Genomic DNA, 27,574 nt, shown 5'->3' with positions numbered 1-27,574 from the left:
CGGAAGAAAACCATCAACCGTCTACGGATGGGTGGTCGCAGATGGGGAGGATAAGTTGGCCGCTTTGTCGGTCACGGGTTCGAGGGTGGCCCAGGATAAGAAGTGTAACTACATTTTTTTTTTTTAATTGCAGCCCTGTCCACCACCGTCTGCAGGGTGAACACAGCAGGCAGTCATACACCCTAAAAACCTGTCCCGCTCGTAATGCTTCTATTCAAGCAAACAAACAGCATCATGAGTTTCGTTGACTCAATGTCACTATGGATGTTAGCAGTCACCTAAATGACAAAATACGGATTAAACAAACTCATAAAAAGGCCATTTCAGATAGGATTTCACATAGTTTATTTTTTTCTTTTTTTTGGTTTACAAACAAAGGCACCCATTGATTTTTTTCCATTAACTGTGGCAACATTTTTTTTTTTTACTCGTTCTGAACTGAAGACTGTGTACAAGGGGATTTCTTTTGTATTTGAACAATAAACACACACACACACACAGAAAAAAAAAACAATTTCAGAATATGAGGGGATACATCATTCACCTGGGCACTGCACAGTATCACCTTCGGAGGGGTAACTAAACTGTACCATACTATACCGGGGCAAGTACAACACAAACAGTACAACTTTGCAAGCAGAAAGAACAGTAACCAAAACAGTAATAAATTTTACATACATGTTATCTCTGATGAGACGGGGAAGGGGGAAAAAAAACCATAAAGAATGATGCGAATAAAAGGAAATGAAGAGTTAGTGTTAGACACAGGCATGTAATGCCCTCTGAAGACCATATGATAAATTCAATGCCACCAAACTCCCATGATGTCCTTGTGGGGCCGTTTAAAACATAAACCACAGCTTGTTGTCCAAATAAACACCTTTTGTTTTCGTTTTTCAAGTAGGAGACACAAGCTTCCCTAGTTTGATCGTTTTTGATTGTTGCAGAAGTAGCCTACGCAGGATGAAATCTACCGTCGAAACTGCCTCGCGTAACAGACAGAAGCTTCACTGTATTCTGCAAGCGTTCTTTCAAAATAAAAATACAAAATGGAGCTAAAGACTTAAAAATAAAAAATAAAACTTGGGACAATTCAAACTGAGGCAATCCAACTCAGTCACGAAGAACGTACGATGACATTAGGATGAAAACTTTGCACTTGGAAAGAGTCGACATTCATTTTTTTTTTTCGGTTACAAACACGCACGAACTGGAAAAACAGAATCTCTCATGATAACTGTAATGATTTCGGCTGAAGATAACAGTAGGTATGGCGTACGAAACAGACCAATGAAAAGCTGTTGAATGGCTTTCCGGAAAATGGGCATTACCCGTCATGGGTACAAACAGCAGCTGACACCGGCTCCGTTTTTAATGCCTTCACTCGAGCTTCACGTTTAGTAAATAAATAGCCACTTTGCGTTTATTGTGAGCACAAAAATACTTTATAACTCCGCTTAGAATGTTTATATTCTAGTCTTGTTAGCTAGTTAAATAGTTTTACACAAACCTGTTAGAAAACACACAATTTCTCTTTCACATTTCATTTCGAGTTCAGGCACAACTGACGCACCCTTCAAACGTCTTAACATCGAAGCACCCCCCCCCCCCCAAAAAAAAGCTCTATACCCCACAGGCGACAGCCTAGAAACCCCCAAAAAAATAAAAAACTCCAATTCTTTAAGGTATATCTCAAACGAAATTCTGGAACAAAAACAAATACATTCCCACAGAATGACAAAGTAAAACACGAATCAGTAGAATAACAAACAAAAAAAGGAATTCCAATCACCACCCTTTGACAATATGTACATGGAGAAAGAAATTGAGTCTTAAAAAAAAAAAACAAACAAACAAACAAACAAAAAAAGATCGCACAGCTTAACAAAATCTCAACAGCCGCTTCAAGTGCTCTGGCACGTCTCGGCGTATCGTCGTGGTGACGACTCGACGCGCTTCCGGCAGCAGCCGGCGACGCCGCTGCGTAAGCCGACTACGCCTGCCGCTATTAAGAGCATCAACGACATTCGGCGAAGAAACCGTACACACACTGGGACTTCGCTATATGACAAAGCTTGGGTCTTCATCAAACACTCAAATGTCCATGTCTGTAGGTATCTGGACCTCCAAAGTATGGGAAGAGGTTACAGACAATAATAATGATGATAATAATAATAATAATATCCTTAAAAAGTCTATGGAGGAGCAGTTACCCAGATGACAACCAGAATAAACTCTTCCATGGAAAGAACTTAAAAAAAAATTTAAAAAATAAAAAAAAAAAAAAAAAAAAACTGGCAAAAGCTACGTAAAGATCATTGCAACTTCTTAAAACAAGGAAAAGCGAACAGCATTTTGGCTATATTCAGAAGCGACATAATGGAATGGCTTTGGTGGAAAAGCAACCGGCCAAAGACTTCAAAAAAAAATCTAAACAAAAAAAAAAAAAAAAACGGTCACAAGACCAGACGGTGAGGCGAGGCGATCTCGAGATTCAGGCACAGAAACGTGAAGCCGTCGCGGCGCAAATCGACCGCCTGCGCTAGCTCGTGCGATCGGGAGCCCAGTCATTATTGCCATATCAGCGAGTGAAGGTGGGGCGCCCAGAGGCTGGGCCGAGCCAGGGGAGGGATGAGGGGTGGAAAACAAACACAAAACAAAAAAAAACCCCAGCCCCACCCCAAAATGCGAATGCAGTCACGTATTAACAGAACGTATGGCCGAGAGAGAGAGAGAGAGAGAGACGTCACACTGTCATGCCGTGTCACGCAGTGCGGTGACCCTGATGTCCACGCTTTGAAGAGCATTTTTGCCAAATGCATAGCTATCTGGGAAGGGGGGGGGGGGGGGTCGGAGGCGGGGGGAGGAGAGGAGAGGAGAGGACAGGAGGAGCCTGGGGGGGGCAGCCTTCCGCGCGCCGGCCTCAGTACCTCATGGTGCTGGACGCTCGGAAGTAGGACAGGAACTTGAAGCACAGGCTGACCACGAAGTACCAGATGTTGCGGGCCATCTGAGAGCGGGCGATGAACACGCGCCACACCAGCACCACCAGGATGGTGTTGAACGCGTAGCGGATGTTTCTCAACCTGAGGAAGGAGGGAGGAACGCGTCACCATCGGCAGCGGTCACCTGTATCCACGGCAACGCACATAAGGCCTGAACCAAAACCATGGAATGCTGAGTTAATGTCCCAAGCCTTTATCGGAAGTACGGAGGCTTTGAGCGTGTGTGTGCGCGTGTGTGTGTGTGTGTGTGTGAGAGAGAGAGAGAGACAGAGAGGAGGCACAGGCGGTCTTAAGAGTCTGAGGCACACTGACTCACTACTGTAAATCCAGTTAACAGCCAGTATTGGAACATGGGAACTCAGCAGTGTGTAGGGTTGGATTAAAGGTCACCAAATGTCAGTTGTCCACAGAAAAACAGTGTTTCTTACAACATTTCTTACTTTACTTTCGCTTTCTAAATATTTAAAAAGTTCCTACGAGCAACCGTGCAAAAACGAACACTTTCGGTGCGTATCCAAGGTGTAGCAGCGGACGAGTGCAAATCGCTCAAACTGACCGCGGGTGCCCGTCGTCGTCCATTTGCATAAAGGAGCAACTCCGGCAATCCCATAAAATGGACGCCAGCTGCAGAGTCAACAACAGCCGTTCACCATCGCTCACCGCCGCGTACGCGCGCGGCCCCTAACGACGCGCTCTCTCCCCGAGGACGCGATGACCCGAACATGGCCAAGCCACCCAAACACCGCCGGCTGCACGTACGCGCATCTTCACATATCAATATCAATCACCATAAATCACTCAATCGTCAATGAACAAAATGAATTACATGCGTTGCCAACAAGGTCATTATCGTAAAATAAGACAAAATGTATGAGGAAGAAACTTTATCCTGAAATGAAATAAAAATTAAAACGGGAGTTTTTGGGAAAAAAAAGGAAACTAAACTAAAACTACCAAGCCTGCTCTTAAAATGAAATAAAGGCAAACTGAAATTGAAGCCTGAAGAAGCTAATGAAAAATTAACGGTTATTCACGGTAGTTAATGTAGTTAAAATTAATAGCATGTAATATTAATGCATAATACATGAATATAATAATGGTATTGATAAACATTTGTGGTTAACACGAGGTCTGTACCTGCTTAAAATGACTGCATGAATAATAAAGTATTTCAAATAGAAACGTCTTCCGTAAGCGTCTTTACATGCGTTTTCAAACGCACATAGATTAAGGTCACAGCAGTTTCAAAGAAGGCAGAGGCGAGCATGGCAACCACCCATCTCCACCCAAGCTCCTCCTCCCCCCCCGCCCCTCCCCTCCCCCTCGACGGCCTCTTACTTGTTGAGGTGCTTCCTGGCAGCCGGCAGGCCCGACAGCTCCTCGTTCAGCACGTACTTCTTCGTCCCCATGCAGTAGTTCTCCATGTACTCGGCCCAGTGCAGCTGCCGCACGTCGAAGTTAAACATCTGGAAAACACGGAGGGAATTCAGAATTCAGACCCTTAACCGGGATGCACCCACGCTCATGCGCGAGGCTGCCACGGATTTCCAGGGAGCTTTCCTCCGAATGTGCGAGTGGGTCACCTACTGCATCTAGCCAATCTATAGCCATGAAGTTCCGGAAGCTTCCGTCATTTTTTTTTTTTGTTGCAGTGTACATTGTACGTGGGTTTTCCCTACAGTCTGACACAAAGAGGCCCACTTGTTCTTGGTGAATCACGTTTTATTAATTTAAAAAAAAAAATTATGCACGTATGCTCATCTCGACCTTGGGTGGAATTTGAACAGAGCTGGGGCTCGGCTGCCTTTGGACACAATGACTCCATTCACTCGTCTAACCAGCCCCCCCGAGTGCCTGCTCTCTGAATTTATCCGTTGTCTGGCGAGCTCTCGGTCATCCAATCACGCACGGCGTAGCGTGGCGAGTCGCGGCACGGCCGTCGTCGGGCGGACAAGGGGGGCGGCTCTCCGCGCAGAAACCCCGCGCAGCGGTGCCTCGGCGTGACGGACTCAGCAGCAAATACAGCCAATAGCGACAGACCTGGCAACCTGCCGACCAATAGCAAGACTTGGCAGCGTTTTTCATAAGCTCCGTTATGGTCGCACCGCTCCGAGACCCGTCCGTGACACCAACGGAGGTGCACAGAGATCAGCCGAAAGACAAATGTTCATTCGATAGGGACTGACCTCCGAGGGCCATTTAAATGATAATGAAGGAAGGGCTCCTACGGAATGAGATTTATCTTTTGCTTGATCACGGGGTGGATGCTAGTTATTTTAGCCGCTGAAAGAGGACTCGATGTCCCATTTCTGCTGCATGGCTTAGCGCGCATTAGACAGGCGAGCGGCTGGAAAAGGAGACCATTGGGGGGGGGTTGTGTGTGTCTGCGTGCCATTTTGGGGGGGTGGGGGGGGCAACTACCTTCTTGTCCTCAGGGCTCATCTGGCTCATGAGCATGGTCACGTTGTCCGTGTTCCACACCCAGGAGTGGCTGGTGAAGTACTCCAGCACCATCATGGCCTTGTGCAGCCTGGTGATGGTCTTCATCATCCTGCGTCGGCACGGCAACGGAGGAAGGGGGGGGGGGAGGACAGGCGTCAGAAAACGGGCGGTGGGGAGGAGGGGGGCGGAACCGACAGAGCCGCACCCCCTCGCCGCAGAACAAAACAAACAGCTCAACTCAACGGCACTGGAAACCAGTCGCCAGCATACTGGGGTCTGAGCCGCCATTTTATCACCAGCGACTCATTCTGCCGTCAGCCGCTATAACTGGCTGGGCCAGATATAGTGGCTGATGTAATGTCATGTAATGACGATAAACATAACATAACATAACAACAGGGCCCTTACATAGGGGGTGACTGCAATCTCTCCATTAGACACAAAGCAGCCGGATCAAAGGGGAATTCCCTGTTTCTACTGCTCTTCTCTTGCAGTGCAAATTTGGGGAGGGTGGGGGGACGGGGGGACGGGGGTAAATCAAAGCAAGAAATGCAATACCAGTAATGGATAAGAATAATTTCCAGTGCATTAAAAGTACACGATTACAGATATCGCTAATACGTAAAAGCTATTGCACTGTATTAGAGAGAGTAATTAATACCCAACTGAAATCAAATCCAGTGACTTGGCATTTTTCACATTGACAAATTTACCTCGACAAAAGTGACTAGGACTGAATTTCAATGCGGGACTGGTTTGCAAGAGCACAAGAACAGCGAGCGGGTTGAGCTTGGTGCACAGTGCATTCACGGGGGGAGAGATGTACGCATTCCTGCCGCTGACAGTGACTCGATTTCCCCATACTTATGCAGGGATTAGTAATGTCTGAAATCAATCAGGCCAGGGCTGGTTAATCAAACTTGGGTAGAAACCAGAGCAGTTCAAAGTGCGTGCAGCCATTTTCTCACAACATTAATATTAAAGGTGGCATAAGAAAAAATTTGGAATGTTCAATATGCAGCTTGTGATAAACCCCAAAGACTGCACAATCTAAGGCTGCTTGGAGTGTGCTTTGTGAACATGAACATGACCAAGTGGAGATTTCATTATTTTTAACTTTTCATGAGAAGATCTGCCAAATCCAAATCTGAGGTGAAAACTCCAATGGTATTCTCTGCTCAGTTTCTCTCCAAGGAAAGGGCCAAAAAATTAAATTTAAAAAAAATCTCAAACAAAAACAGGGGGTGAGCAAAATGGACCATCCTTTGGTGATCAAAAAAAAAAAAAACAAACAAATTTAAAAAATAAATAAATACGTCTTGAAAGGAAATCATTTCATTTCAGGCCACAACAGAAGAGAAGGGGGGGTGGAAAAGTCCTGCCCCTCCCCTCAGAAGCTATGCAAGAGAATCCTCTTTGTCCATCCTCAAGTGCGACACCACTGCTGTTCCTCCTGAAATGGCCTGTGGGTTAACATCCACCGTGATTGGCAGGTACTGCTTAACCTCAGTTACCAAACACCTGCTACCAAACACCTGCACGACCCATACCAGAGACTTCAAAAAGTACGAAAGAAAGCTACGATCTTATCGTTTATATCTTGGGAAGCATACTCGGTGGAATAAAACCTCAGCTGCCCTGTTACGCTAGAGGGAAAATAAGACTTATTTATTTTTAAAAAATGCTACAGTAGCCAGTCAGTTACAGGTAGGACAGTCCATGTACCACAGTTAACGTCTGATATGCAACTTTGGCAGAAGTGTTGCAATCATTTCCTCAGTTAACTTCCTCCTCATTTTAAAAGGGAAGGAGTCTCGTTGTGGCTCTGCACATAAAGGGAATCTGGTATTGGGTCAGGGCCCAGTTCACATGCTCGTGGGTCGGGAGCCCAGACGATCGGAGGAGGTGTATGGTAACCGGTGTCAGTCGAACCCTGGTGAGTAAGTGGCAGTGCATCCCTCCCAATCGAGTGCTCGATGAAGAGGAGGAGAATCGACACAGCAACAGAGTTCCCAGGCATCTTCTGAAGACTTGATGGCACGGGGGGGGGGGGGGTGGGGCGGGGCGGGTGGACTGAGGAGAGGAATGGCTTCAACCGGCAGCCACCAAAATAATTTCAAAAGGGAAACTTTTCCCCGAACGGAAACACAAATAAAAGTTTTGAAAGAATTACCCAAACAAAAAAAAAAAAAAACCAGGAATCTTCTTTTTACTGCACTTTGCCAAATTTGATCAGTGGAACATTGCCAGTAGTTATGTTCTCAGGTAGCTGTGCAAATAAATAGAGAGCGCAGTAATGCTGGGCGAGGGGGGGAGGGGCGCAGGGGGGGGTGGCTACGGCATGCTTTTTTTTTAGGAAGCCAGACCATTCCCATGCATCTCAGGTCGCATGAGTTAACAGCGGGTAAAAAAATTAAAAATTAAAAATTAAACAAGACCGTGCCAAGTCCGATGCCATGAAGTCGAGCAAAAAAAAAAAAAAAAAAAAAAAAAACAGCCAGGGATGGGGCGGGTCTTTGCGTCCAGCTCCTGCTGCCAGCCACACCACAGAAACACCAGCACCCGGGTGGAGGTGGGCGGAGAGGGGGGTGGGGGGGGGGGGGCGGTGGCGGGGGGCGTGGGGACCTTACCGGGGCTTCTGACCCGTCAACCTGAGATACCCGTCATACAGGAGCGCGGGCAGTGTGTGACTCACTGTGGTCCAGTACTGATTGGTAAAGGGGTTGGACCGCAGGTTTACGTTGGGGCGCCTGAAAGCCTGTTCTAAGGGGTTGGTCTTGAAGGTCATGTTTATACAATACTCTGCAGAGAGAATACAACCACAGGGGAGGGGGGGGGTACCCTTTAACAGGACAGACAAACACAGAACAGACACAACCACGGGCCGGGAGCAGGGGAGGGGGGAGGGGAGGAGGGAGAGGGGGAGTTTGGGGGTGGTGGGGGGGGGGGCGAGACCGCAAAACCCCTCGTAGATTAGTTCGGGCAGGACGGGGGGGGGGGGGGGGTTGTGCGGCCTTACCCATGAAGCGAGAGGACAAACCGTGGTTCCGGCGCTGGTCCGAGGAGGAGGAGGAGGAGGAGGAAGAGGAGGAGGGGTGGGGGGGGGGGGGAGTGGCTACGGGTGAAAGCGTGCGAGTGACAGCGAGGGGGGGAGGGGGGGGGACGTTTACCTTGGCGGTCTTCCTGTTATCCTGAGGTAGAGATCATAAAGGATTGCTGGCGCCTTGTGGCTAACAGCAATCCAGTACTGATTGATAAGGTGATTGGATGTGAGATTAACATTGGGCCGTCTGAAGGCCTGCTCAAGGGGGTTCCTCTTGAAAGTGGATATTACATGGTACTCTAAGAGACAAAAGTGTTGCAACAGGGTGAAGATTGCAGAGTTAAAAAAAGAGGAACACAAGATCATATGGCACGGTTCTCCAAAAAAAAAACAAAAAAAAAAAAAAACAAACCCAGTGAAATCATTTGTTGGCCGTTTCCAAGAATTTAGCGGTCACCCTTGTAATGGGCACCTACTCCAGTGTGCTTAGTTAAAAAAAAAAACAAAAAAAAAAAACAATCATCATTCGCTGGGTTTAGCCTTGTAAGGCTTAACGCTTACCCGCTAATTCTCTTCTCTAAAGCGCGCATTTGTCTCGATTGCAAATACACTTTCAACGAGGAGGTCGAATCAAATGACACTTCTTTCCAGAGGGCGACCCCGAGGTGCTGTTCTAAAAGACGACGTCCGTAGACGTGGAAGCGTCTGGGCGGGTTCCGGAAGGGGTTCGAGGCGCTGCTGAACACGCATCCGCTCTGCAGCGGACCTTGTCCAGTAGCCCCGCCCCAGCCCCGCCCCGCCCCGCCCCAGCAGGCCTTCGTAACCACGGCAGCCGGGGTCGAAGGGTCAGGTTTACCCTCAGCTCATAAGTTTCAGCGCCGCTGGCTAGCGGCGAGCGACCTCGAGGGGGAAACTAAATCGCTTTCTGGCACACGGCGTCCCCGGGCAGTTAGTTAGTTTTCGGGGGGGGGGGGAGGGGGCTGGAAGTGTACACACCCCAGAAGGTGGCTGCATGCAAAACCCCCAGCGCTTCATGAAGCAGTCGAAGACGTCAGTGATCGAGCCTCGAAAAAACGTTTAGGGAGAGAGGCGTGGCCAGCGCACCCGTGGCAACCCTCCCAGTTAGCGGGAGGGCGTGCGTAACCCGTGGCAACCCTACTCGTTAGCCGGGAGGGCGTGCGTAACCCGTGGCAACCCCACCCGTTAAAGGGGGGGGCGTGCGTGACCCGTGGAAAGAAGCAAAGGCGCGAGGTCGAGGGACAGTGCGATCACTGCTGGGCCGGCCGAGCCTCGACTGCAGCCGCGAAACAAAATGGCGGCACCGCGCAGACAAACGCGTCAAAACTAGGGATGAGAACAAACCGGCGACGCCTCGATTTTCAGGTCACAAGCACACCTGTTAAATAAAATAATTGAAAATAGTTGTGTTTGTTTTAAGTAACTTGCTGCTCTTAACCACTGCAGTGAGCGAAGCAGCATATAATCGTTCTAGAAAAAATATATAGCGATGCTTAGGTTTTACTTTTTAGATGTTTTAATCTTGTGACCTGTGCTGGTTCAGGTTCTGGCATGTTTCTATAAGCAGTATCCAACATAAAATGGTAAACAAAAAACCTGATTAGTCCGTTATAGACAGCAACTAGCGTGGTTCACATCCCTAGTTAAAACGTTTTAAGTACGCAGTAAGCTGCCGCATGATGCAGGGATGTATGGGGCCATTGCATGTCATAGGCCACTGAAGATGACGGACAGGCTGTAGTAGGCTTTAAAGATCTTGCTCTGTCCCCCTAAGCACTCACGCACGCTCACACCTACTCATTTGAATGAAAAGATAGCCTTAATCAGAACTGGGTCAAAAACGAATTTGTTTTGGATTCAAATACTTTTCAGTGCTCTATTGATCTTGCCTGGTGCAGCTGAGCCAGCCAATATGACCAGAAGGCGGGGTTTGCACTTTTTGAGTGTATTTCATTGGTTCCAATACACCAGACAAGATCAGTAAAGTGTAGGAAAGTATTTGAATCCAAAGCAAATACGTATTGGGCCCAGGTCTGGCCTTAATGGAGTCCACCACACACAAAGCAGTTTCACTAAAATTACTTTTCGGGGGACAGGGCACAATCTCCCAGGAGCCAATCAAAACGGGTGTTGGAAAAGCCTATGAGGGGACGCTGGGGGCACGGGGGCGAGGTCAGAGGAGTCCCGCCCGCCTGCACTCGCCGTCCCGCGGGCGGGGGGGAGGGGCCAGGAATGGGCGGGGCCTTCAATGTGGCCACGGGTACATTATTGCGCCCCGAGAGGATGGCTGGGTTAGTCACTCAGGACCTTGCAGTTAAAAACGCACCAAAAACAAACTGGGTTTTTTAAAATTCAAGACTGTAAAATGTGGATTCTGAGCATGGAAGACATGATCCCTACCGACTTCTCCCCAGTGAAAGGGGTTGATGCCACCGGTTGTGCAGTTGTACACCAAAATGCTTTTAGGCCTACAAACACAAAACAAACAAACAAACAAACAAACACAAAAACAAACAAGAAAAAGCTAGATTAAAATTAAGAATTTAAAAACAATGTATGTAACAAACAATTTTACATTTTTAAAAATATGTAAATAACACTGCGCAATACCAATACTTCATTTAAACTGTCCATCACCTCCACAAACTGTAAAACATGCTGTAAAGTAAATGAGATGTGCGTGTGTTTCAGACTTGGGTCAAATACTTATTTGTTTTGGATTCAAATACTTTTCTGTGCTCTGTTGATCTTGCCTGGTGTAATTGAGCCTGCCAATATGACCAGAAGGCGGGGTTTGCACTTTTTGAGAGCGTTTCATTGGTTCCAATACACCAGACAAAATCAGCGAAGCGATAGGGAAGCATTTGAATGCGAAACGAATGCGTTATTCGACCCAGGTCTGGCGCGTGCGCCCTGCGGGACAGACCTGGCGTATCGCTGGGACCCGGAGTACCAGGCCGCCGCCAGCGTGGTGTTGATGACCACGTCCACCGGCACCAGGTCGGCCACCGCGCTGTTGGAGGCTCTCATGGTGCGGAGGATCCCCTTCCCCGCCTGCAAAAACCAGCGGGGAGACAACGAGCCAATCAGGGACCAGGCACACTGCAGAGTCAGTCAGTCAGCCAGCCAGCCCGCTAGTGAGTGTGCGTGAGAGCATATGTGTGTGTGTGTGTGTGTGTGTGAGTATGTGAGAAAGTGTGTGTGTGCGTGCATGTGTGTGTGGGTGGAGGGATGTGAGAAAGAGTGTGTAGAGGACGAGAGAGAGTGGAGGAGTATATGGAGTGAGGTGATGAGTGAGTGAGTGAGTGAGTATGTGAGAAAGTGTGTGACTGTGAGAATGAGTGAGTGAGTAAGTATGCGAGTATGCAAGTGAGAATGCGAGTGGGAGTGTGTGCTTGAGACGTTGTGCGGGCGGGAGTGAGGCGTGTTAAAACCAACGGCTCCCATTCGTCTGAAATCAAACTTACGGCGATGAAGATCCCGCTCGGCCCGTTGAAGTTGTCGATCCAGCCCTGAAAGACAGGAAGAGGAAACGCGGTCAGAGGCCCGCTCCTCGCACCGCGAAGGAGACAAAAAGAGCGGCTCTCCTTTCCCACGTTTGCGTAGACGGTCGCCGGGAGGAACTTTCCGTGTTCGCGCAGGGATCCCGTTTCCAGACTGGGGGGGGGGAGGGGGGGGTTTGTCCGGCGGGCGAACGTCACGGCGGGTTAACGACGACAACTGACGACAAACGACCCGCCGACCGTTCGGCCGGATCGGATTCCCGATGAGGTCACGGCGCGGACGGCTCTCCCTCTCCAGCCACCTGATCGCCTCGCTTAACCCGACTGGCTCCACAGGGGAGCTCCGTGTCCGCTGCTGGGTCGCCCGGGGTGAGCTACAAGCTGGAATGGGTTTCTGCCCTAAAAGCCTCCGTGCCTAAAGGCTACTGGCCCATTCTGCTGGTGCTGGTGCTGGCCAAGTCTCTCCGGTGGTGTCTTCGGACCCCAGTTAAGGTGATACGGCTAACTTCCGTATTTCGAAGACCCACTTCCTGGTAACTGCGCTACTGACCACAACCGTAGCCCTTACTGGACCAATGGGGATCAGGGGGACTAGACTGGCCTTAGGTGCCTAAGGCTGAATGTACTGGGTGGCCCATCCCTTTTAAGGCACTGTTCTAGAGCACGGTTGGGCCCCAGGGCGCGGTTTCAAATCCAGGCCGTGAACGGTGGGGCCGACGGCGCCGCAGAGCGACGCACAGCCGCCGTTAGCATCGCCCAGCCATCGACAACTAGCGACCGACGCCGGCCAACCGGGTCCGTGCAAACCCGCTCTTTTAAAACTGCTCACCGAGGAGGGTCTTCCTCAGACCCACGTCTGCGCCAACCTGACCCGCAGACCGCGTCGCGACGGCTGGAAGGCGGCTGACGGCAAGCGCTCGACGCGTTCTGCCGAAACTCAAAAGCGACTCCAAACAAGCCGCACAAAGACGACGAGCTCGGGGGGCGGGAGGCGCGGAACTCACCGGAAAGGGCTCCTTCCAGCTGGCGCCCACGATGGAGGGCCGGACGATGGCCACGTTCAGGTTCCCGCACTCCTGCTGGACGAGGTACTCGGCCAGCGCCTTGGTGTACGTGTACGTGTTGGGCCGGTCCCCGATGAGCTTCGGTGTGATCAGATTCACCAGCTTCTCATCCATCCACCTGTCCCAAGACATCTCTAAATCAGTTTACAGCATCATTTCCCCACCAAAATGTTTCCATCCAGGCCTGATGGAAAGACACTTCCCCACTTTGGTCTAGTTGCACCATGTGCATTACGACTGATCCTAGATCAGTATTGCGCTACCTCTCTAAAAAGCAGGAGCAAAGATTTGGGCTGGGGAATCAAATCCTACATCAGCAACTAATGGCACCATATGCAACCACGATAATGACTAGCGTCTATTTCAGGGCTGCCCAACCCTGTTCCTGGAGATCTACCGTCATGCAGGTTTTCACTCCAACCCTAACAAAGCCACACCTAATACAACAGCTGGAGGTCTGGTGAAGCTGCCAATTGGTAGAAAAGGAAACCTACAGGACGACAGATTGGGCAGAAACAGAGCCGGGTAGCCCTGAAATGGTCCATTTCCTTCTACAGAGTGGGTACCAAAGACCACAAACACAACTGAAAAATAAAAATAAAAAACGATCAACTGCCACTACAAAAGCATCCCTCTACGCAAGTAAAACCGTGAAAACCAGTGTCTGCTGGACTTTCTCTGGAGTTTCTACATCAACCACGGTGTGCAGTCACATCTGAACAGCACCACGACTACACAGGGTTTGGGGTTTTTCCCTCACTTAAAAAAAAAAAAAAAAAAAAAACCCTTTGCTAACCAAAGAACAACAACTCTCAAAACAGCCTCAGCTTTGCCCACATCTGAAGGCCGTTCCAGGAAGACGTTTCCAGAGTCAGCAGCCGTGACATTTCAGAAGCACCACTTCACCTCGGCGGGTTTCTCGTCCAGCCACCCGCACGGGGCGCGCGTTTGCCCGCAGGCCGACGGGAAAGGCAAGCCGCTACCGGTCGGGCGAGTCGACGGATTGTAAAGTCGACGGGCGAGTCGCTGCGGAGAGGTCGCTCGGTTCAGCAGCCGGCTTTTCCGCGGAACCCAAAAGCCGCGTGTGCCCGTCCCTGCCGACTGACCTCCAGCCTGCCCGTCGAACGTCCCCTACGCCCTTCGGAGGAAGACGAGGGCACAGCAGGACATGAACAGGCTCTCAAGGGGCACGGCTGGGCAATAGAAACCGGTCTGGTGAACAGCGAGGTATAATGGGTAAGGAGCTGGCCTCTTAACCTAAAGGTTGCAGATTTGATTCTTGGTTAGGTCACTGTCGTCGTGCCCTTGAGCAAGGTACCAAACCCGCATTTCTTCAGTATACATCCAGTTGTATAAATGGATGCAATACAAGCGTAATGTAAAAACGCTGTGTAAGTCGCTCTGGATAAGAGCGTCTGCTAAATGCCTGTAATGTGATGAACCAGTTTAACGTTGCAAACCTGCCGCGGCAGCTCGATAGCTGCAGTTAAGCACGATAGCATCCCGCCCCTGGCATTCCAAGCAGGTAAACACCGATGCAATCAACGAGTCTGACCCCAACTCCCAAACGCCCATCAAGAGACTCCCGCATCGATTACCCATAAAAACGACGGAGCGCTCGGGAATGGAAAAAAGATGGCTGGCTGATGGCTGAACGGTCTTCTGAAAGGAGACGGCATTTAAACTGAAGGAAGGCTCTACCGCGTGGCGGTCAATCACGATCCATCACTTTACAAGGAAGGCCTACAAGGAAACTACACGTTAAACGCAGCGGCAATCTGCCAGAACGGAGCGTTCGACAACCTGTCACTCCGATTCCAAATATGCATTTCATCTTTGATAATTGGTAAAACGGACTGCTTTTATATAGCGCTTTTATCCAAAGCGCTTTACAATTGATGCCTCTCATCCGCCAGAGCAGTTAGGGGTAAGGTGTCTTGCTCAAGGACACTTCGACATGCCCAGTGCGCGGTTTGAACCGGCAACCCTCCGACTGCCAGACAACCGCTCTTACCTCCTGAGCTATGTCGCCCTATCTTTGATCACATTTGCAGATTAAGGTTACATAACATTCGCGCATCGCCAGGAAGAGTTACACCGTCGCAGCGTAATGAGAGAATCGGACATGCACCTACATGTTTCATTGAGTTTCATAGTAAATAATAATATTATTACTTTGGGACTCACGTCCGCGATCAGATTAAACGCATCAGATTACAGCACTTTCTCTGCACCTCTAACAGCGAACAAGACCGGCTTACTCGTTAGGAGGAAGAACACGGAGCTACGGCCCTTTAACTACACACAGACCGGGGCAGTCATAATGCACGAGAGAGAGAGAGAGAGAGAGAGTGAAGAATGTTGAAAATCCGGTCCTCTGCCAACGCGCGTATTCTCTCACTGACCCACATCTAAATTTCCAAAGGCTCTCGAGCTCCTCCACGGACCGAGCGATTCCAAACGCTAAACAAAAAGCCTCAGTGTTCAAGGTGAAAGAGAGGTCGTGTTTAAACACAGTTGGTATCGTGCGGATCAAGGCGGCCGCTACTGCACAAAGACCAACAACCGGCCAATTATATCTGGGCTGGGCCAAAGACCTTGAAGGGTTTTAGATGGCGGCACACCTCATCGCCAATTCCGAGTCTCTTTTTCCCAGGATTCCTCAACGGCGGTCAGAAGAGTACAGTATTACAGGGCGTTTACGCCTCAAAGCTTCCATGTAGAGCTTGCGTTCGTCCGGTCGGGGGGGGGGGATACTCACTCCAGGGAGTCGATCAGCTTCTTGTAGTCGACGGGCGGAGGGTACACCAGCTCCTCGATGACCGTGCGGTCGCAGTTGGCGTAGGCCGTGGAGACGTGGATGAACACCTCCAGCTGCTTCATCCTGTGCGCCAGCGCCACCATCTTCTGCGTGGCCAGGACGTTCAGCTGGATCGCGTCCCTTCAGACGCAAAGACCAAAAAAGCGAAGCAAGTTTAAACGTCGGATTTTACATTTTTCCAAAAAAAATAAAGATAAAGAGACACGCGTTCCAACTTCAGGACTCTTCAAGGCCTAGACTCAATCCAAATGGGACCTTAACTACAACTCAAGTCTTCAACCAAAGTCCTAGACTTCTTGACTTATACAGATTTTTGTTCTCTTCAAAACACAGCTGACAAGTTTACTTTGTTATGGAAACAATACAAACCCTGAATCGATTTATAGGTTCAACTTCAGGAAAAACATGCATCAAATTCAGACATTAAATCAATCAAACAGATAACAATTAAGTTACAGATTCAAAATGAAACTACATCAAATTAAATCAAGTGTTGACTGTAAATTTAGGTCCTCTTCGCAGCTTGTTCAAAAACAGGTTTTTCCGGCTTGATAAGGGCTGTGAAAGTGAACCGATGAAGAAAAGGGTATTGTGCTGGTGTTAGTATTATTGTGGTAAACCTGATAAAAGGTTTCCCCTCCCCCCCACCCGCGCTCTCTTTGCTTGGTAACAGGCTTGAGCACAAGGCGAGGCGATTCGCTCCCTAAACACTCCGCTTCTCTCCGCAAACAGAGCGCAGGAAGGCGACGCTTTCGGTTCTACATGTGAATTACCCGTTCTGGCAGGTCACTTCTCCACACTGACTTCTTAAATGCTCTTTTAAAAAACATTTTTTTAAAGAGCGTAAACTGTGCTACATTTGGCAAGGTACTCTTTCTTTCTGGATTTCTAGCTTCTAGGAATAAGTTCATTTAATAAACACGTATCTATGGCAAAATACAAGTCTTCAAAAAAAGGGTGTCATTTTGAATGCCAAGTTAAAGAGTTTATTTTCATGGCAGATCCGTAGTTTCTAAGCTCCGGAATGGAGAGGACTCAAAAATTAACCTTCTATGCCAAGAGCACCTAATAAATCATCTGACACACATTGAAGATCCACTTCTCCAGACTGAACCAGATCCCCCACCCCAGCACTCCTCTCTTGTGTATTAATCACGGTTACTATGGCATTTGTGTGGTTCTGTGCACGTTACGTCTCGTTATGGGGCTTGGTGTGTCGTTGCCGAACCCTGCAGAAGCCGTATTCTGCGGTCATGACCTCACCCCGGCCAAACGGAGCCGACTGAGTCCCCTTGGTAACGCCGACTGACACAGGCCCCGGGGGTGAACTCAACTGGAAAAACTTTCTGAAACGGAGCGGGCAGGTGGCTAAGCTCAGGTGGCTTATGCTGCCAGTTTGCTGCGACCGTCCTCTTTCAACGCTCCTCCAGAGAACAGGGGGAGAAGGTTCAACCAGCGACCAAAATAACTGGAGATAGGTTTCTCGTTTTTACGCTGTGTTGGTGCCAAATGGCTCTTAGCATTTTTACGTGTCCTAAACAGTCGAATTAGCCCGCGTGTTTCTGTGCAGACCGATAAATTTCCAGCTGCCTTAGCTAGCCCCAGACATCTTCAGCCCATTGCAATAGATATGGACAGCCAGAGGCTCCACGCCCAAAAAGTTGGTCGTACCCACCGCACTACGTGGTGCAGAGTTACTCACTTGAGAGGCTCGTTGAAGCGGATGGTGGCGGCGCAGTGGAAGACTATGTTCACGCAGTCGGCCAGGGTCTCCTGGTCCTCCTTGCTCAGGTCCAGTTCCGGCTGGGTCAGGTCGCTGCTGACGGGAACGATTTTCTCGGCGAAGGCCGGCTGCTCGTCTCTCAGCCTGTCGAAGAGCTGAGGAAACGTAAAAAAAAAAAATACATATATATTTCAGCTATCAAAAAAAGGGGGAAAAACAAAACCGAAAACAATTCTAGAAGTTGCAAACAAAACAAAAAGTTAAAGGGGAGCATCACTGATTCATGTATTCATTCATTCATAGTGTACAATTAAAAACTGTCACTGAACACCACAGTTAGTCCCAGGGCAGCTGGCCAACAATATCTAAAATCACTTTAAAATGCATGATTCTGCACACAGGCCTGGACATTGGGCCTGGCAGACAGAAAATAGCTGGCTCAAACCAACAAAATGAGGGTATTTTTGGGGAGGGGGAAGACAGCCATGAACACAAGAGCCTCGAACAGAGACGCATGAAGACGAGGGGCTGCAACGTTTGCGAAACCCACACGGGACCTGAAAATGGAAACTCCACCTTCCCCTGCGAGCCTGGCCACCCCCCTCCCCACCCCGTACCTTGCAGTTGACCATCTCGGCGACGCGCGTGTGGGGGTCCTGCCCGGCCTTCTGGCGGACCAGCACGTAGACGGCCCGCACGCCGGGGCAGGAGCGGAGCAGCTTCTCCAGCAGCACCTTGCCCATGAAGCCCGTGGCGCCCGTGATCAGGACGCTCTTGCCCTCGTAGTACTCCGGAATGGTCACCATCCTGCCTGCTCCGACCCTCTTCAGATGTGTCCCCCTGCTGGAGGAGGAGGAGGAGGGGAAATTAACCATAAAGAACCTTCACGCCAGGAGGAGGAGACCATTCGTCGTTTAAAAGGTAGGAGTCTCGCGCTCCAGGTGCCGCAGCCGTCCGGGGCTGGGTGCGTTTCAGCCGTCAAGCGAAACTCGAGCCGTTTGGCGGTCTGAAGGGGGCCGCGCGCCTCGCGTCCGAAGCCCCAAATTGGCCGTCGATTGAAAGCAGGGTGTCGCTGCCGCTCCAGGAACCGCCAGCGCCGCTCTTCACTTGAGGTACAGCAAGTCCGTCTTATTCTGGGACTCACTCGATACGACCGACACCCCAAACTTTCAACTGCGCTGCCAAGCGCCTGCTGTCGCAAGTCCAGGCAAATAAAATGGAGTGCGCACTTTATAAAGACTAAACGGGTGAACTTTATACAGAGGGAACAGGGAGGGGTGGATCTTGGGCCACCTTGCACTTTTGTTTGACAACGGCATCGGTCGATAGCTTTATAAACAAAATAAACAAATCATGCGTGCAGCGTATATTACTGATGCATTTCCTGGTTAATGCGCACTTCAACCACAAATCTCATTCTCCAATTATCAGTGGTTAACTGGGAAGAAAAAATAAGCAGAGAAGGGCCAATGTCATGCATGAAGGCAGATATTTGCAATTCGAGTACCAAGAGATTTTCATGAGGATGCGTGGTGACGTTCTACCTCGTATGGAACAATTAAAGCTTAATTTACAAACATATTTTTGCAACTATGAATGGAAAAAAATGCAACCGAAAAACCAACTGCTATCATGAAACTGAAGTATTAGAGCAATTCTTGTAGAAATAAAATAGGCCTCACAATGGCATTTTTAATGTTATTTAAGTGACTTATTCCAGAGAATTTATATTACCTGAACTAGCTCCTGTCAACATATACCAAATGGGGAAAAAAAATCTCTCATTCATATTAGATAGTGCCATCAATCCTTTTAATTCTTTTAATTTTTCAAGATGGAATAAAAACCATTGTTACTATTGTTCATGCTACCACCATTTTGTTTGACTTCTGACAAGGCACCCTTAAATCAAGCAAGACTATTTGAGGTACTGTATAATGGTCTACCTACTTGTGCCCATCGCTAATGAAGCCCAATGCCCGTGACAGCGCATAGTAACTGATGACAGAGGAGAGGAAATCTGAAGAAATATTCTGAGGTAAGCCAATCCACCACTAAGAGAACCGTTTTTGTTTTAATGAATGCTTCACCCAATTGGAAAGTTACAGAATAACCATAATATCAACGGAACCATAAGTTAACGTTGCAGATGAAGTTACCTTGTTTTTTCTTTTTTTTTTTTTTTAATTTAACCTTTATTTACCCAGGGTAGGTTCGCTGAGCACGGACGCTCTTTTGCAGCAACGCCCTGCTTCACACAATACACATTCACACCTGGGAGCTGCCCAGCACAACCACAATCCTCTATTGTTGGCCACTGAGCAGCCCCACTGGAGGGAGAGAACATTTTTTTAGCCATTTTTTTGGTCCTGACCACACTGAGTCAGGACCTCGCTTTAAGGTCTCATCAGAGCGACGGATGTCTTGTCATCACCCATCAGTTCCTATCTTAAGCAAAATAATGTCAGACAGCAGGCTAACTTCAGCAAACTAACATTAAACAGCCAAGCAGACAAGCATGTTCAATGTCGATTTTATATTGGCAGTAATTAGCGTGCATTGAATAACACTTGGCCTATTTATTATTAATCATCAGAGCTATAGCTAACATTAGAAAAAATAATACCTGGGGGGGGATTTCATCTAAATTTGACACTGCGATGCAGACAATAAAAAGTTTCTGCATGAGGGCTATTTTTTCAGGCTTGACTTTGATCCCCTTTCAGGAAACTGAAGCTCAACAGTACTATTAAGAGTGGGGAGAGTCTGGCCTTCAATAGGATGGACTCCCTGAAGTCACTTAAGATTCAGACAAACAGCATCAACTGAACTCATTGATGGGGTAACTCTTTGGACAACTCCGAAGAGCTGGGAGTCCCTTCAGGGGGGTACAAGTTAACCTGCCTTGGGGAAACGCTGGAAACGAAACCATAGAAACCTGCGTGCAAACTGGCCCTTCAGGACGCGAGTATTACACCTCCGAGCAGACGTTTCAACAGTTTACCCAATCTTGCCCAATTCCGCTAAACATTTACACATTTCACTAGTGGCAGTTCAGGTTTTTTGTTCTTATACACAGTCAACACTACACATTCCTCTCCTAAACACTCGAGCGTCCGCTCCCCTTTGTAGTTTAACTTTAGCTGCTAGCTGACCTTACGGCTGAAGTTAAACTACAAGCCTTTTTTTAAACGCTGTGCAGTGAACATCCTGTTCATTAAGACACTTTTACCTACCGGTCAGTGAGGTTTCACAGCACTGCGGTGCCCGGCCTGAGATACAAACAGATGAGAAACAGGATGTGGGGCAAGAGCTAAAACAACCCACAGGGCAGGTCGTTCGCCATTACTGATTGTATCTCCAAGTCGGTTAGGAAATTTGAGCGTTTGAGGAACAGACGATTCGATCTACTAGTTGGGATGCGCCACTTCCCTTTCTCCATTCGCAAGCTTCTTCTGAGAGACAAATTCACTGACCTCAAATTTCACCGAGAAATTTCCTGGTTACCATGGGCTGCAGAAGACGCGACAGCAGTACCTTCGAGTTTGTTAGCATTTTTCGAGACTTCCAAATCAAAAATTTTGATTTGGAAAAAACCAGCGCGAATCCGCAATAGCTGCGACCGCACACGCGCATGCATCCATGTGTGCATGCATCCACGCACACACCCTCACACAAACACGTGGCCTCTTCTTTGGCTTGTGCAAATCTGTGAATCCATTCGGGAGTTATGCGCCTTTTTGTGATTGACCAAGAGGGGGCGTGGCGATGGGCGTGGCCTATCGGCCTTGAAAATGACTCCGCTCTACCTTCGATCATGACCAACGTCCATGCCAAATTTCAGCCTCCTGGGGCGAAAACTGTGGCAGCTACGGGGTGGGACACTTTGTGGACAGACCGACAGACCGACAGACAGAGCTATAGAGCTGCGGTCGCAGGGAATAATAAATAAATAAATAATATAGGCAGCCTATGGGAGAATTTGTTTCCCAAATTCCATCGAAATAATTTGACATTTGGAGGTTGTATACAAAAAAATGCTTCTCATCCTTTTTTTATAAAAAAAACTTTTTGGTAATAAAAAATAGCCAGTGAGCTAACAAACCAAGCCTCGCATACAGTGAAGCAGTAGCAGTTAGCCAGTGAGCTAACAAACCCAGCCTTTTATACTGTGAAGCAGCAGCAGTTAGCCAGCAAGCTAACAAACCAAGCCTTTTATACTGTGAAGCAGCAGCAGTTAGCCAGCGAGCTAACAAACCAAGCCTCTTATACTGTGAAGCGGCAGCAGTTAGCCAGCAAACTAACAAACCCAGCCTTGCATACTGTGAAGCAGGAGCAGTTAGCTAACTTAGTCAGGACATCAAATCTCAGTCTCTCACAACTGCAAAGTCTCTCAACGCAGTTACATTCAAGTCTTGAGTGAAGTGAACAGCTCTTATTACAGTAGTTTAACAAATGCACCATTAAACCCTTTCTCCTGAAGATTATTAAACTGTATAAGTGTATAAGAAAGCCTATGTTTATCACAGTAGGGAGCCCACAAATTATGACAAGGTGATATGCACTAAGCACCAAGTAGCAACAAGCAACAAAAGCACCATAGAAACCAAGCGGCCTTCGCAGCCTTGAAGCTCAAGGCAAACACAGATGACTTGATTACAGTGTATCCGGATTCATTCTCATCGAGAATGGTCTGTTTAAATTTTTTTCTTTTATTTTCACGTGGGACTTGTTTAGGAAAACTGTATTGCTTAAATTAGATTTCTAAATCACAGAAAAGTTTGTCCTTTGATCACTAAAATTATCGTTGGTCACATCCCTAATACTCTAAGGCAAAAACCAAAGGGAACGCGCGAGGAGAGGAACAGGGGGGGCTGTTCCTTAACGATTAACGTCAGATAAGACTCTGCAGGTCCTCCTCAGATCCACTTCCTGTCAGCAACCGGCAAAAACGCACCCGACATTCACAGCTTTGCCCGCCCGCCCCCAAGGCTCTCCTGGAGCAATTCTACACGAGCGAGAGAACAGAAGCACTCGGATGAAATACGGTACGCACTCCACAAACGGCTGCGTGCGGTACGCACTCCACAAACACTATAATGCTAAAAGGCAGAGGAACAGCAATCGGCTCAACAGGGAGGCATTCCGCCATGTCTCGATTGCCATTAAGAGGATAACGTTTACATTACACATCAGGCATTTTAGTAGACGCTATTATCCAGAGTGACTTCAGCCACTTGCGCTCTTTCCCCCCCAGTCCCCCAACCATCACCGCCAAAACCGCCGTCCTAAATCATAATTCGATTTATGCACATTAAAAAGGTGCTCGTCCAAGGTTAATGCGGTGAAATACCGAATAAAATGCACGGGGGGTTGGGGGGGGGGAAAGAGTCGTTTCAAGTTCCGGCAATTTGTTGCCAATTGCTGACTCAGGAGAAATGCTGCCTTTCGTTCGTTCGTTTTTAATGTTGCCGATTTCGGTGACCGCAACACCAGCGGGGGAACAAAGTGAAGTGCTCCAGGTACCTTAGGTACCTTCACTTTCGCCTTAACTCATCCACTGCAGAGGCCCTCGGCCCAACGATACGGTCACGAATCGCACTAGTAAATGAGTAACGAACAGCCAAACTCTTCCCTGGCCTTTACAGATAACCTCGACTTGGATTGTGTTGACAAACCGTGATAACGTTATCTAAAATGACTTTGAAGCAGAAGTCTGCCAGGACACAACAAACTTCCGCGCGCAACGACGAAAAAGAAACCGCCGCCAATTCAAAAAGCGCCGACCGGGAAAGTAGCGCGTCACCGAACGAAGTCGCCGAGTGCGTTGCTGTTTCTGCAGACGAGTTGCGGGTTTCCTCAGAGAACGGGCACGCGAGTCACTGAGAACAGAACAGAGTGTGCCCTGTACCCCCCCCCCCCCCCCGGTACTCAGTGCGGTGCATACAAACACGCCCGCCGAGACGCAGCTGCGGGGGAGGGGGGCCTGGAGCCGCACGCCGTGCGGTCGGGCCCCGGGACGCAGCGCGCTCCTCCTGCGACGGCGCACCCAGACGCACCCCGGGATCGGGCGCGCGGGAGCAGCGGCGCAGAACGGGCCCCCGAATGCCAGGCGGGACACGAGGGGGGGGGGGGGCTAGCCTGTCCTTAGCCTTCTGCGCTAGTCCGAAAAGCAGGCAGCCCCGCTAACATGCGAAACTCTCTCTCTCTCCCTCTCCCTGTCTCTCTCTCTCTCTCTCGCACCTTAGAAAACGGGCATCCGGCCAAGAAACGGCAGGCCGCGTTGGCCCATAGAAAAATCAATTCCCCGATACTGTGCATACAGCACTGTGTTTGTTTAATAGGTCTGGCCCCCCCCCCCCATCAACTACACATCTGCATTTCAGAGAGCGAATCCCCTGCAACCCGAAACGCCGCTCGGACTTCCAGGGGAGCGCTCCAGCCTTACAGCCCGGTGCCTTCCATAGGGCTGGACTCGCAATTCATTTCACCCCAGCCTTGCAGCGAGGGGCGTCGACAGGTCGTTCCAACACCACTCGTGGCGAAACCCGTTCCACGTTTCCCTCCCATCTCCCCCCCCCCCCCCCCCCTTCCCCCCAACACTGCCACACGAAGACTGGTTTGGTGTACGAAAGGAAAACTGTTTTGACGCAGGCACCAAACTCATATCATATCGGACAAAATATTCTACTATTTTTTTATCTGAACGACAGAAGTTAAGACACAGCCTGCGGCGCGCTCGCTGAATAAGGGAGGATCCCGGACCCATCTGGCGACCCAAGGGGCCGCCACAGAAAGTCGCTGGCCAGTGTGAATGGGTTAGTCATGAGACAACACTCAGGCCACATCTTGTGACGCTGGTTAAAGGAAAGGAAGGGGGAAGATGGGGGGGGGGGGGACTTAAACAGTAGCCATCTGTCTCTTACAATAAGTAACCACTGTACAAACCAAGCACAGACTACATCGCGACAATATTCCTCCAGTGAAAGGAGGACCGAGCGTGAGCGGGATAACATCTGCAGAAGGGATCTGGCAGCGATGCGGTTTGCGTAACAAACAGTGGACTCTAAAGCGGACAGCTCCACAGAAACCATTTCGAGACTACGCGCACAAAAGTGTTATGCGCGCGGCCACACTCGTTTACTGCACTGCTGGCTGTCGCACATCCTGTATATTCTCGCTGGTCCTGCGGTATGAATTTCAACTGTATTCCCATAAAAGCGTTAAGCTGCTCAGGACTAGTGTGCCAGCCACACTAAAACTCATATTATGAGAAACGGCATGTTCCATTCTAGCCATTGGTCTGGTAAATCCGCATTTTCAGCAGACAGGATTAATAATAATAATAATAATAATAATAATAATACTACAATCAAATAAAAACCATTTTAAATTTGACTCCAATCAAACTTTTCCAGTTTGCCCCCGACTCTTGTGAGACATTTGAACCAATCAGGGTGAAATGCATTCACACTAACAGGGGACACTTTTGCACACAGTTAGCCACCAGCCACCTGCCAGGCACTTAGCAGCCAGCCCTGTTCACCAACAGACTGCCTGGAGATGTTAATGGCTAAACACGGATACCCAGCCAGGTCACTAGTTAAATGGAAATCCAGAACCATCTCACCGGCATGCAAATACAACCTTGATGGTTTGACCTCTCGAGTTTATAAAAAATAATAAAAAAAACCCTTAGCCAACATGCTTCATCTGAAATACATGCATGCACATCTGTTAAAAATGGCAAACAATTCCTGAGCGTTATAATTACACTTGCCTTCTTGGGCATGTGCAAACTTAGGCATAATTATGTGTTGTGAAATCACCTGTTTCTCTCCATGCAGCAGCCGGGGGCTCTCGTTCTCTGACATGCAGAGATCAAAAAGGCCCATTCCAGTAATTTCCAACACATCCAGCACAGACATTTAGCTGGCACTCTTATACAGAGCAACTCACAACTTCTCATTTTTACACGGTAACTGAGGTTAAGCAGCACCTGGCTGAAGGGAAGAACGACACTCTCCTCCTTGGGAGTTGAACCTGCAACCTCTTTAGGTCACAAACCTGAAAGGGTTTGTGGTCACGATGTCCATTCTAAGCATTTCCAACACAACCATGCACCAGAAGGAGACGGCATGTTTCTAACCTTTCAAAGAAGTGCAAGAGACTGCCAGGTCTTGTTCATATTCACTGTAGTGTTATTTTAAAAGGGAATTTACATTGAATCACACATTTTATAGGACACCAGGGTGTGTAGGCATAAGTACACAAACTTGAGCAGAAAAATCTACAATGACAGAATAGATAGAATAAGTTGCAATTTCTTTCCCCTTGTCTACTATTGCATTTATGCACAGCGACGACACACTTGCTGGCGAGCTAAGCGCAGGAACACGGTTTCTTCACAGCTGCATGTACCGTAGAACGCCAGCTACTAATCGAATGCAAACGTGTTTTATTCCAACGGTGCACAGATGAGTCACGTGCAGGTGTTCAACACTCATATGGACACGCGTACATAACTTGGAGACATTGATAACACAAGTGCAGAAATAGTCCTCCTCTGCCGCGGCCAGCGAGAACTCGCTTTCAAAATAAAAGGTCCGCAAGAAAATGCACTGTCTCTCAAGAAAGGGATCCTGCATTCTAGCCAGCCAGTCAGAGACCATGCAGTTTTTAAAAGGTAACGCTAGTTGTCATTAGGTATATCGCTAACGCCGCTAAAAACGTTGCTGCCCTTATTTAGACTGAACCTGGAGTGAACAGTCAAAGGAGCCAAATGGCTGGTGCTATTCAGTTCCGTCTTCCTGGCTTCCAGCTCTGCAGTCTAGGAAGCGTGGTCAAGAAAGAGTCTCATTTAAAGTAATACGCACATAGAAGTGAGTCTCCACGACCAACACGCTAGCCTGCAAGATAACATTCAACTCATAACTCAGAAACATTGACTGAATAAACTCGCTAAGTACGACTCATTTTTTCAACTAGGAAGCCAGCTTTCAGCTAACCACATCCATGTGCTCTGAAATGAATATCATATAGCCGCGTTTCTAGATAAGCACCGAAGCCAGATCCGTCTGGGAAAAACACCAACTAGACACTTCATGGGTAACGTTAACTAGCGATGAGAAGTTGAAATTGACCCGTTTGAGAAGCCGTAAAAACGACCAGATACGTGGGTAGATTCTAACATCAGAACCATCCAAGGGCCGAACTTAGTAACGCGGCAAATAGATGTGAACGTCTGGAAAACTGGCACAAGTTCATACATGCTGCACGCCCCTCCAGAACCCTCTAGCTAGCTAGCTAGTAGCACGGATAACGTAAGAGATAACGTTACTGTACCGTTAGCAAATATGAGAACACATTTAACTTATGCTTTAGAAGTCAGAAACTAGCCATCTGTCAGAAAAGCATCTGGCTCGTGATTTTTTCCCCAGGAAGCTAGACGTGAGTCGCGCGTTACTGTCTAGCTAATGGCTAACAAGCTCGATAGATGGCTTACGTTAGTTAACAAAAATCGATAGCTGCTGCCACAAAAATATCGATTCAGCCATCCAGCTACCGTACTCCATTCTTATCCTTTCGGATGACAATAAAACTAGATACAATTGGGGTCGCACTATAAACACCTAGCAGATAACGAAGCACACTACTCCTGCGTAGAGTAGTTGATGCTAGCCAGTGAACATTGCCGCTTCCTGAAAATAATTTTGTCTCGCTAGCGTTAGCTACTTCCACTATCGTCAACAACGTTGCGCCTTGCAAACTCACTAAATGCATTACCAAATAATTACCTTGAATATCGGTCTTAATCCAGACTACTTCTCTCTTCTTTCCCGAATTGTAAACTGCACGCACAGCGATATAATCTCACCGCCCAACAACGTCGGGCAGGCCAGTCTGATCCAAGCTGAACAGGAAACGCAGTTGAACAGGGGGTTGCCAGATGAAT

At 48.5% G+C, this 27,574-nt stretch overlaps 1 protein-coding gene and 1 long non-coding RNA gene across 4 annotated transcripts; both read right to left on the bottom strand.

The window, feature by feature from the left end:
• Nucleotides 1–328: 328 nt before the first annotated feature.
• On the bottom strand, nucleotides 329–27,574 carry far1 (fatty acyl CoA reductase 1). 3 transcript variants are annotated; one of them, XM_064312205.1, is made up of 12 exons: nucleotides 27,417–27,574; nucleotides 18,237–18,459; nucleotides 17,599–17,774; nucleotides 15,837–16,016; nucleotides 13,016–13,193; nucleotides 11,976–12,020; nucleotides 11,435–11,562; nucleotides 10,909–10,976; nucleotides 8,618–8,789; nucleotides 5,427–5,556; nucleotides 4,344–4,471; nucleotides 329–3,086 (listed from the first exon to the last, which is right to left on the bottom strand). In XM_064312205.1, the coding sequence occupies exons 2-12, from the start codon at nucleotides 18,423–18,425 to the stop codon at nucleotides 2,924–2,926; spliced, it is 1,557 nt and encodes a 518-aa protein (XP_064168275.1). In that variant the 5' UTR covers nucleotides 18,426–18,459; nucleotides 27,417–27,574; the 3' UTR covers nucleotides 329–2,923. The 3 variants fall into 3 exon arrangements, with proteins under 3 accessions (XP_064168275.1, XP_064168277.1, XP_064168276.1); XM_064312207.1 differs by lacking the exon at nucleotides 8,618–8,789 and adding an exon at nucleotides 8,078–8,249; XM_064312206.1 differs by having other exon boundaries at nucleotides 18,237–18,462; nucleotides 27,417–27,561.
• LOC135241654 (uncharacterized) lies at nucleotides 9,448–10,902 on the bottom strand. The gene is made up of 2 exons (XR_010326074.1): nucleotides 9,691–10,902; nucleotides 9,448–9,648 (listed from the first exon to the last, which is right to left on the bottom strand). It is a non-coding gene; the product is annotated as an uncharacterized LOC135241654 (long non-coding RNA).

Source organism: Anguilla rostrata, chromosome 16 (genome assembly GCF_018555375.3).
Source record: "Anguilla rostrata isolate EN2019 chromosome 16, ASM1855537v3, whole genome shotgun sequence".
NCBI lineage: Eukaryota > Metazoa > Chordata > Actinopteri > Anguilliformes > Anguillidae > Anguilla > Anguilla rostrata.
The sequence above is the reverse complement of the archived record's forward strand: the minus strand, read 5'-3'. Positions and strand labels throughout refer to the sequence as shown.

Excerpts from the sequence above, each read along its gene's own strand:
- far1 (XM_064312205.1), bottom strand. The coding sequence starts at position 18,425 with ATGGTGACCATTCCGGAGTACTACGAGGGCAAGAGCGTCCTGATCACG. Across the intron at positions 11,563-11,975 it reads CGAGCGGGATCTTCATCGCC|GCGGGGAAGGGGATCCTCCG; the intron begins GTAAGTTTGATT and ends TGGTTTTTGCAG. Across the intron at positions 4,472-5,426 it reads TGAGCCCTGAGGACAAGAAG|ATGTTTAACTTCGACGTGCG; the intron begins GTAGTTGCCCCC and ends CGTGTTTTCCAG.